Source organism: Chinchilla lanigera, unplaced genomic scaffold (assembly GCF_000276665.1).
Source record: "Chinchilla lanigera isolate Chin_1 unplaced genomic scaffold, ChiLan1.0 scaffold00155, whole genome shotgun sequence".
NCBI classification, from domain to species: domain Eukaryota; kingdom Metazoa; phylum Chordata; class Mammalia; order Rodentia; family Chinchillidae; genus Chinchilla; species Chinchilla lanigera.
In genome coordinates, this window is record NW_004955556.1 from 1,785,499 (window position 1) to 1,796,902 (window position 11,404).

General features: G+C 42.0%; 1 protein-coding gene across 10 annotated transcripts in view; it reads left to right on the forward strand.

Annotated features, from left to right (window-relative positions):
* Positions 1 to 11,404, forward strand: part of Frmpd2 (FERM and PDZ domain containing 2) — a 115,817-nt gene that overhangs the window by 53,359 nt on the left and 51,054 nt on the right. For all 10 annotated transcript variants that reach the window (XM_013508802.1, XM_013508806.1, XM_013508801.1 and 7 more), the window contains 2 exons: positions 2,938 to 3,123; positions 8,166 to 8,322. In XM_013508802.1, coding sequence (XP_013364256.1) covers positions 2,938 to 3,123; positions 8,166 to 8,322 — 343 coding nt within the window. The remainder of the gene's footprint in view (positions 1 to 2,937; positions 3,124 to 8,165; positions 8,323 to 11,404) is intronic.

Genomic DNA, 11,404 nt, shown 5'->3' on the forward strand with positions numbered 1-11,404 from the left:
GGTTTATTTAGCTCACAGTCTGTAGAGGTTTCAGTTCATAGTTGACTAGATGACATGGCAGATGGGCATTGCAGAGGGGAAACTGTTCACAGCAGCCAGGAGAGGACAAGGCAAGCAAGAAGCCTTAGCAGCTTTTTTCTGTCCCTTGCATATTCTATCTAGGCTACAGGGATTAGGATGGTGCCAAACCAATCACTGTTTTAGTAATCACCCATGCTTAATCCTAACACCCTTAATCCTAGCATTGCACCATGAATCAATCACACACTATAGATGCAACCATCTCTGAAAAAGCCCCACCTATGATCACATGAGGCTTTAGGGCCACCTAGACACAGCAGTAACAATGGGAAAGCATTTCAGGAGGAGTCGGTGAGAGGCGGAGGTAGGGTTACTAGGCAGAATTAAAGAAGGCAGGGAGTGGGGGCTCTTAAGGCAGGAGGACATGTATGTTCTGACTTTCCCTTTGATTATGTGTTCTTGGAGATGGAAATCTGTGGAACCTGTGAATCTATAGCAAAGGGATAAAATTTGTAGGGCTCAAATTACAGGTCCATTCTAGATGAAGGACCTGCTTTACAGTAGGGCACAGGCCCTATCTTTGTATTTTTTAAAAAAGAGTTAGGGATTTGAAAGTGAGTATCTTGGAAAGGAAAAAAAAATTATAACCTTAGGTAACTTTGTGTCCTGAAGCTGTGTTTTTTTTTTAAAAGCACAATTTAAAAATTATAATTTTCCTTGTATCCTTTCTGCCTATCTGTATTTCTTCTGTCCTACCTTATTCTACTACATGCAATAAAAGGAAAATGAAAGCATTATCAAATTGATTGTGTCACATAAATTTGGCTCAAAATGATATAACATTGATATGTTCCCTCTCTCGCTGTCCTGTACTTTGCTTTAGAGTTGTTCCAATAGGACTTCACGTTTAGGACACACGTGCTCCTGGAAGTGACATGAAGCGGAAGTTGGCACCCTTAGCAGTAATGTGAGCATGCTGGAGCCAGAGGTTCAGTGTTGTTATTCACAGCCAGAGTCCTAGCGCAAGGCAGTCAGGCAGAACTGTGCATTGCAAAATAGGCCAGAAAGTTTGGGCAGAACAGTAGCCACTAATTTCCGAATAACCAGTAGCTGGATGAGGGTATTGTAAATACTAAAACCCTCATTTTCCTCTCTTGAGCATGGCTATGGTGATACTTGGTGTTGTGACGCAAAAGGACTTGTCAACTTGTGAGGAAAGACCTGGAGCTGTAGGACACCAAGCACAGTGCAAAAATGTGTTTGTGTACTTTGCAACAATAGCTGTAGATATCAATTACAGTATGGGATCAATTTCCTGGGTAGCAGTAGCCCTTTCTCTGTGACTTCCATAGACCATAAGAATAAAAGATAGACCTGCATTTTTCAGGAACATGTTGAATTTTCCAGAAAAAAAAAATCTTGTCAACTGAAGAATTCACCTTCAGGGACAAATTGTTCAGTTGACCTTATTACTTAATCCTTCCCTTCCCCTATTTTCTTCTGTGAAAAAGATAGCTATATCTATCTCTTATGACTATTATGAAGACTAAATAACAATGAAATAATGCATGGGAAATGCTTATAAGATGTTTAATCAGTTTAAGAATTTGGGGATTTCCCCCTAGAACTGCAGTATCAGCTCTTCCTAAAATTAAAAAATAAAAAAGTTAATATAATTTTTTAAAGTAAGCAAGTCTAGCAAGAGCCTCTTTAGTCTTATACTACAAGGCAATATTAATGCTTTAAAAGAATTTTTGAAATATCCAATCAAATTCTTTAAGAGAATTCACCTAATTGTTTTGGGGTGTCCCTGCTTCCTCAGGCCCTAATCACATGCCCAGCCTGGTCATTGAATATATCAGCACAGGTACCCATAAATACTGTTTAGGGTGATGATGACAGTGAGGATGAGGACAGTGTCTCACCTAAGTTAAAAGGAAATGACACAATGTCCAGATGTTTAAGCCACAGAATATGCAGGCAGCATCAGCTCTCTGCAGAAATGATTTATCAACAGGGTAGGAGAGGTCAGCAATGAGCCTGAGAGAGATGGACAAAAGCTGTGATTTGTGACCATGTCTTGAGGTGAGAGAAATTGGACAGGAGGTATGCTCTTTGCTGGTGCATAGAGATGGGAGACAAGCTCCCACCAAGGAAACCCTTCTGAGAGGGGTTGGAGGTGCCTGGAGCAAGATGTCCACACTGTGGTTCCATATGCATCCTTCTGATGAGGCCTGGAGTCTTCTGGGTGGAAGGAAAGAGGAGAGAGTCCAGGATGGAGACATGACTGCTGTCCAGACATAGTAACATTTGTGTTAAGTTCATGCTGCAAACTTGAAGGATTTAGTTGGTCTTATGAGTTTGCAGCTCCGGCTGACTGTTAGCAAACCTGGGGCTGCGTGAGCCCCTTGAAGCCTTGTATGGGGCGAGAAACGCCAAGGTAACAGGTCGTTTTCTCTGCAGTGTTCATGGCTCAGCTGGCTTGGACAGTGATGCAGGTGATCTGGAAGGTTACTTTCTGTGCCTGAATGAGCTTGGGCCAGTAACCTGTGACATAGCTAGGAAAAGGAATTCTGTAACTGAGATGCCCCAGGAGAGTATGAGTGCTAAAAAATAAGTTTAGAATAGTATCACTCTACTGTATCATACACATAATAATTGTGCTCCAAGAACTGCTTGAGATAATCCATAAATAAAGGATTCCTTGGGTTAAAAAAGGCAAGAAAAATGCTAGCAAGTTAGAGGTGCGGATCTGTTCCATAGTAAGAGAATCTGCTTAGCCAAGGGTTTCCTAAACTTATTTAGTGGCAATAGACATGGCTCAGCTCATTTTCCTGGAGTGGTTGGAGGCCCATCATCTTAAATTGGGCTGTCCTTGCCTATTTTGTTCTTAACTTGGCCTTTTTCTTGCTCCAGATAACTCAGCAGCTCCTGGAATATGGGGTTCTGATTCACCGGGTGTTCCCAGAGAAGAAGAGGCTGGAAGGGGAGATGGCCTTGGGGGTCTGCGCCAAAGGTGTCATCGTATATGAAGTGAAAAACCACAGCAGAATTGCAACCTTATGGTTTCCATGGAGAGAAATTGGGAAGATTTCGACTTATGTAAGTGTGACACGGATGATCAGTGACCTGTACTTCACTCTTCTGTGATCAGCTGCCCACTTAACAGAGTGACATGTGGATGTCTCCCGGCCAAGTGTGCCCACAGCCTGGCATCCATCTCTCAACCTGTGTTTTGATGCATTGGGAAGTGTTTGGAAGACAGCTACCAGCAGGTCTGGGGAGGCATCCAGGAGATCATTTCTCCCTACTCTCCCAGGCCAGGTCCTTAAAACACCCATGACCCTCTGGGTCAAGTGTCCGGAAGTTGGGGACCCATCCACATGGAGAGTGAAGCTAGAGGTGGGGAGTGGGTTGCAGAAGGCGTGGGTGTCTGCAAAGTTTGGAAACATCTTCCTTGTGTTGGAATTTCCCTTGCGCTCAGTTTGCCTGGGCAGCTAGTCTGTCCCCCATGGATCACATGTTGCTACTTTTGATGGCCATTGAAAGTTGAAAAGCCTTTAAACAAAAGAAGGTCCCTATTTAACATGCAACGTTTGAAACTATATTTGCATCCCACTTGCAAGAGTATTTATACCTCCTGAGTTTAGTTATAACCCATTTGGCACTGGTACCTCGGTAGTGGTCTGCCCCTGCCTGTCCTGTGAGTTATCCAGGTCAGTGCTGAAGACCTTTCAGTGATTATTTAATTTTTAATGTTATTTTTATCAGTCCATGTTTGCAGCACACAATGATTACATTTTTCATGGAACAGTTGACACATGCACACATGCAGTGATGATTTTAAAACAAAGGTCTCTGACTTGTGGCCAGTGGAAAAATTTAACTTTTATATTAACTTTTATTATTTAATTTTTTTTCTACTAACTAGATCACTATTTTTATTATCTGATTTAATTTCCAAAGCAGAGTACAGCTGTTTTTATTCATTCTCTGAATGTTTCTTTTGTGTCTTCCAGCCTGGCTTTTTAAGTTAATATACTGGCAAAGTGTGATTTGCAATAGAATGTCACAATATTCTCATTTGTCTTCAGGGAAAGAAAGGTTACATCTAAAAATAGATAACAATTGAACATAATTTGAGTTCATTGAAGTGGCCTGTATATTATCAAGAAACTGACTTTTTTTTTGGTTTTGGTTTTGGTTTTTCTCCGGTACCAGGAACCGAACTCACGACCTTGCGCTTGCCAGGCAGGCGCTTTTGCCGCTGAGCTAAATCCCCAGCCCCTGAAATTGACGTTTTATCAGACTTTTTTTTTTTTACCAAATTTAAATATAAACAGTATTTATGTTCATGAAATTTTCAGACTTTTAGTTATTTGAATTACTATAATTAAAAGATTTGAAGAATTTGAATGTTGAAATAATTCAGTCCTATTACATTATTTCTTGTTTTTTTCACTGCATGCTTCACAGTTCAAAATTTTAATGTAATTTGTTTTAAAACATTCATAAAAATGCAGATACCTCAAATAGTAATTTTTAAAAATATAATTTTTTAAAGCTGTAAAGTTCAATAGTCCCTTTATATAAGTGCTTTTCATGTAAATTAGTTTAACTTTTACAGATATTTATTTTCCCCATCCCCAAAGTGAATTTCTTGATTAAAACTGGGAAGTAATCATGTTCACAAGGCAAATGCATTGCTTTACAAAACCTATTTAATTAGGGTTTCCCTCCTCTGATGTTCAGCTTCTTTCTTGGTGTGAATGACTTATTTTATGGAACTGTCATCCCATGGAGTCCTGTCACCAGCTGCTCACCACCGACTGGACAGTGGCCATAGAAAATCACTTGAACATTTTATACTTCTGCAAACACAAAATTGGGAACTCTGAGTAACATGAGAATTAGTACAGGAAGCTGGTTTCAATTTTGTTTGTCTGAAGCCAAGATGCTGGCAATAGTCACTATCACTCATCTTGCCAGCCTGCACGGAAGCAGCCCAGGACAGAGGGGAAGATGCCATCTTCAAAAGCATGATTCTTTGGTGTGTTGGCATCTATAGCACTGATCCATGGTTTGATTATTCAATCAAAAGGTGTTCCTTCGGGAACAAGGAGCCCAGCCAACCATTTTGGTAACTAATCTTTGTTGTTAGCACTGGTTAAAATCTCCAGAGAGAAATGTAGGAATCAGAGGAGATACAGGCTATTCAGGGTCATATTTAAGAAAAAGAGTCCTGAGGCAGGAGGATGGCAAATTCCAGTTTAGCCTGGACAGTTTAGTGACTTAGAGAGACCCAGTCTCAAAAATGGAAAATAAAAATGGCTGGGAATGGTACTCCATATTAAGGCCCTGGGTTCAATTCTCAGCCCTAAAAAACACAAAAAGGATATAAAGTAACAGATACAGACTTCTATGTGAAAGGGAATATTTTAGAAAGAGAAAAGAAAGTATAATTTAGGATTTTAAAAGTCAAATAAGCCCTGTACCTATCACAGCAGCCAGAAAATAATTCTTTTATTTATACTTTTTTCTTTTTCAAATTTTTGACGGCTTATTCTTTGGTTATTTTCTTCATAGGAAACACTTTTGTAATAAAATTTTCTCTAGGGAGAATAGAAGCACAGTTCAGTATTTCTTCTGGTGTGGTGGCTTGAAATTTGGTTTTATTCTGGAGAGCAGGCAGAAACATGCAGCTCTCTATAGAGATGCACTTGCTTTTTGCGGTGTTTTCTACAGGTTTCCTTGCTACATGTGCAGGGCATCTTTTTTTATTAGGCCATGTTTACGTACATAGTGTTCACACTCCTTGTGTGGAGTTGGTCCACACACATCACACATAACACCTTAATGCCTTTTTCATCCCCCACCCTCCCTCCATCTCTTAACCCCTTTCCCATCTGAGAGAAATATATCTCCCTACTTCCTATTATCTACTTTGGTCTTTATTTATATATATATTTTTTTCTTTTTCAGACAGGGTCTCACTATGCAGTTCAGCCTGGCCTTGAGCTCACTTTGTAGCCCAACCTGGTCTCAAACTCACACAGATCCTCTTGCCTCAGCCTCCCGAGTCCTGGGATTACAGGCGTTTGCCACCACACCTGCTATTTATAGTTTGGCTTGCTCATGTAATAGAAACCATGAGATATTTAAACTCGTGTGTCTAATTTATTTTACTTAACATTGTGGCCTCAAGATGCATCCAGTTTCCTACAAATGACTCAAGTTCAACTTTCTTTATGGCAGAATAGTACTCTATTGAATATAAATACCACAATTTCTTTATCCAATCATCTGTTGGTAGACATATAAGCTGTTTTTAAGATTTAGCTATTATGAATTGTGCTGCTATAAACACGCATCTGCATGTATAACTGCAATATGAAGTCTTTAATTCTTTAGGGAAGATACTTAGAAAAGTAGTAGCTGAATTACAGTGGAATTTCTAATTTTAATTTTTTGAACCATCTCCATACTAATTTCCACAGTTTATACTCCCTTTAACAAAGTAGAAGGGTTCCTTTCCCCCCATAACTTCACCAGTATTTGTTATTATTTGTTTTTTTTGTTTGTTTGTTTGTTTGTTTTTGTGATGCCCATTCTTTCTGGGGTGAGGACATGTTTAAAAAATATGTGTTTTTATGTGTGTTTATAATTATAAAAATGTGTGCTTATGTGTTTCTGGGGGTAGAACTCAGTGCCCCACACATGGTAGGCAAGCACTATACCACTGAGTAACACCTCCAGCCCCAAATGCAGGAAATCTGACATTTATTTTGTGCAATTCCCATTAAAAAGGGGAAAAATACTGTGTGGTGTATTGACAATGAGATGTGTCTAATTACAGAGCACATCCCTGATAGGACAGATCCTCACTTGATTAGGTGTTCTTGAGAATTAAAGGACAGTTTTCATGTCTGATGACTGCATATGTTTTTCCCAGACAGCTACTGGCTCTTTATCTCTCAAGTTCCTTCAGGGGCTGGGTGCTGCAGGGTATGGTCAGTTTCATATGGCTGCTGGCACCATGCCCTGCTGACCCAAGGATCTGCCACCAGGCACCACAGGCTTTACCACTCCCAGTAGTGGCACCCTAGGGGCCAAGCCTCTGACACAGGGGCCTCTGGTGGACATTTGCGATCCAAACCCTACCAGAGGGAAAGGAGGGGACAGTGAGCCAATGGGCTTGACAGACTGTGGTGAACGCATCTTCCTCTCCACATTTCACCAGAACGTGGGGACAGGTTGCCAGGCTTCCGGGAAAGGGCTGCTTCATGAGCTCCGGGCAAATCTGCCTCTGCCTGAAGGAACACTTCCATTCTGCAGAGATGCATCAAAACAGAGACAAACAGCAGTAACAAAACTGCCGGGGATGGGCTACTAAAAGTGGTAAAGTGGTGGTTCCTGACTTTACAGAAGCCCCAGGAGTGACTGTGCTGCAGCCACAGGGGCATGGGAAAGGTTTGCATGAGTGTGCTGAGAACCCCGAGTCTGGAGTTGTGCATTATCTTATTCACAGAGCAGCGCACTTGGGAGGAAGTTTGCCTGCAGATACGAGTTTCCCATTAAATGATGTTATCCTAGTGGTGCTAAATAGAAATCAAATCTACCCTGAATGCGTTTTCAGCTTGTTTTATTTATTTATAGACAGGGTCTCACTATGTAGTTGAGAATGGCCCCGAACTCACTATGTAGGCCAGGCTGGCCTTCATCTTACAGAAATCACCCTTCCTCAGCCTCCTGAATGCTGGGCTTACAAGTGTGTGCCACCATGCCTTTTAACTCTTTGCTACCGTCTGGCCTTAGTTCCTCAGAGTGCTAGTATCTATAAGGAGCATTCTGTTGACATTTTTAAAGAAACTTTGCTCTGTGTGTGTGTGTGTGTGTGTGTGTGTGTGTGTGTGTGTGTGTATGATTCTTCCTCTTCAGATTTATTATAGTTATTGTTTTTAAAAGCTACTTAGTTCTGTACAAATATTTAATACTGAATGAAGTCAATACAAAACCTCCAAGCCTGCATGAAAGCGTGACAGTGCGCCCTGCCAAAGTGTATGTGTGCCAGTACTCTGCACTCCTGTGCCCCGGTGGATGGGTGACATGGGAAGTATACTAACCTCTGTGTTTGCTTCCTCCAGCGAAAAAAATTCACCATCACCAGCAGCCTCACCGGGAAGAAGCACACGTTTGTCACAGATTCATCCAGGACTTGCACATATTTACTGGGCCTCTGCTCTGCTCAGCACGGCTTCCACGCGCAGGCAGGCTCCGGGCAGCCTCCTCGCCTCTTAACTGGTGAGTGCAAGCTATATGCTTAGCACATGCTTTGATGCATTCTTCATTTCACAAAATCATTTGCATGAACAGATACAACTGAGCCAGAAGACTTTAAAAAGTCTTAAGTCTCCCCAGTAATGACAGAGCTACGACAGACATATAGTGTCTATTTTCTCAGAATGGCAGGAATGGTGTGCTCCCGAAGGTGTAAACAGCAGATCTGCTTGGGGAATTTTTCTCTTAGCTGGATGGGGGTCTAGTCGGGAGACCTGACTATCAGTATCAATAGCAAAATGACACAATATTCCCAGAGTGTGGTTGGGAATATATAGCAAAAGCCTTTTTAAAGTTCATCTTCTTTTGGCCCCATCATTTCACTCTTAGACAGATATTTACTCCACACTAACAAGTGCAGGAGTGGGAATAGTTGTTTATGGGTGTTCGGTGGAGAATTGCTTATAGCAGGAACACCTGGAAGCAATCTAAATTCCTCTAACGCAAGACTAGTTAACCACATCGCAGCATATCTATATCTGGCAGTGAAAGTGGGTTTTGGAGAACAATGACAGATGAAACTGTACATGAGATAACACCAAGTGAGGGGAAGTAGGGTCTAGACTGGATCTACACAGTCCGATGGAATGTTCTTCCTGACAGAAACATCTGCACCCTTTGGTTCTGGGTGTCACCAGCACCATGTACCTATCCTGGTGGCAAAAACAACCAAAAATTAAATCTTTAATTTTATTTCATCTTTGGTGATTCATATTTTTTGAGTTTTATCTTATTATTTTTTACTAGTATGTGTTTGCAGTACACAATAATTACAGTCCTTATGGGGAGGTGGTCCATGTACACAGCACATCTTAGTTCTTCTCTCTTCCCCTCCCCCTCCTCTCCTTCCTAGCACCTTTCATTTTTTTTTTTTTTTTTTCCTCCGGTACCAGGAACTGAACTCTCCACCTTGCGCTTGCCAGGCAGGCGCTTTGCCGCTGAGCTAAATCCCCAGCCCCTACCTTTCATTTCTTGGTCCCCTTTTTGTTTTGCAAAAGATCCATCTTTGTTTCCTAGTATCTGTTTTTTTATTTTGTGTTTTAATTTATACATTGGGTTTCTCAGATAAGAGACACCATGTGTTACTTAACCTTGTGTGTCTGAGTTTTTTCACTTAACATTTCAAGGTGCATCCATTCTCCCACAAATGACTCAAGTTCATTCTCCTTTAAACCCAAATGGCCATGTGTGCTACCTGTACTGGACAGCACAGGTGCACATCGTTACTATAACATGTTGCGAACAAGAAAGAAAGACCACAGACATGAAAAACACCGAGATATCACTTATTACTTTTGTGAGTATGACTGCAAGCATGCTTGTCCCCTTTTTAAAAATTTCTCAGTATTTATTGAGCTTTCAGCAATGGGCATGAATCACTGGCCTAATTAGGAAAGAGACTATTGGTTAAAACATGGCCATAAATAAGACTGCTTAATATTTATTGAGCATGTGGGAAATGCCAGGGAGCTGTTTGCTCTTGTTGTTACTATTTCCCCAGGTGTTATGCTAAGTACAGATGTGAATGATCTCATTTGTGTTCAGAATCTACTGTTTTCTCAAACTGCTGGCACCCAGCAGGACAGGGCGGAAGCAGTGTCTTGGGGAAGAGCAAGCTTGGATCTGGGGAGTTGGCTCTTTGCCAGCATCTTGGCAGTGAGGCTGAGCCTTGAGCCTGCCCACTGAACCCCCTGTGCTATGGCCTTTCATAAATTGCCAGAGTGTGGACTTCCAGCTCAGAGAGACTTGGCTTTGAGCACAAGCCTTATCACAGGTGCTGTTGATCCCTGAGCATTATTTCTTCCTCTGTCATGAAAGGGAAAATACATACAGCGCTGTGCACTTTTCAGAGAGTGTGGGCCCTGCAGTGTGTGTGTCCCTGGGAGCTCACTAAGGCTGCAGAATGCCAGGCTCCATTCCAGACCTGCATTTGAGAAAGAACCCAGGCGATCTGCATGCCCCTGAGTGTTGATGAAGGGCTGGCCTGGAAAGAGGCTGTAGATGCAGGTGAGAGCCCTATGTGATTCAGGGCTCCGGTGTCCTCACTGAACACCCTGGCCAGCTCATTGTGCAGCTTGCCAGTGGTACAGCATGGGTGACATTTCCAGCTGGCTGAGCAGCGGCATTCAGGGTGCAGTGGCCCCATCCATGGGGTTTGGTTGAATGGCAGCCACTTCCCATGGGGGTGATGTCACAGGTTCTAGGTGCCGGCCCATGAGCTGGAGGCAGCTGGGAAACAGAACCACTGAGTGTCAGATACAGAATCAAATTCAGAGACCACAGGCAGCAGAACCAAACACCTTAGACATCTCAGGGAAGAACAAGCTGCTGGCACAGGAGAATTCTGGGAGCTGCAGGTGGGGACAGGCCGGGATGGGACATGACTGCCCTGCTGTTGTGGGACATGGATTGTGGGACACTATCCATGTGGCTTTTATCACCAATTTTATGATCATAAAACATTTACTGACTCCTGAGCTCACCTGCGAAATGAGTCCTTCTAGGCTCTTTTTGTTTGTAATATACTGTTCTCTCTACTGCAACTCTACCCTCTCAGGAGTGTTCAGGAATCTAACATTCACTTACCTTAAAAGGACTTACATGGGCAATTCCCTTTGCCCTTAAAGACTTGACATGAGGAAATCACTGTAGACACCATTTTCTCTTATACTGTGGTTGATTAGAACATATTTGTAGTACATATTGATTCCATTCATTGTGGGGAGCTGTCCTCTCACCCCCATGCCCACCTCTCCCTCCACCACAAAATCCCCCTTTCCATTTACTAAAGATCTGTCTCTCTCTATTCCTGTTATCTTTGCTTTAACACTTTAACTTATTTATACTCTGAGTTTCTCATGAGGGAGAAACCATCGAGATATTTAAGCTTCTGTGTCTAATTTATTTCACTTAACACTGTGGTCTCCAGGTGCATCCATTTTCTACAAATGACTCAAGTTTATGCTTCTTTATGGCAGCATAGTGCTCCATTGTGTGTAGATACCACATTTTCTTTATCCATTTAGCTGTTGATGTATATATATAT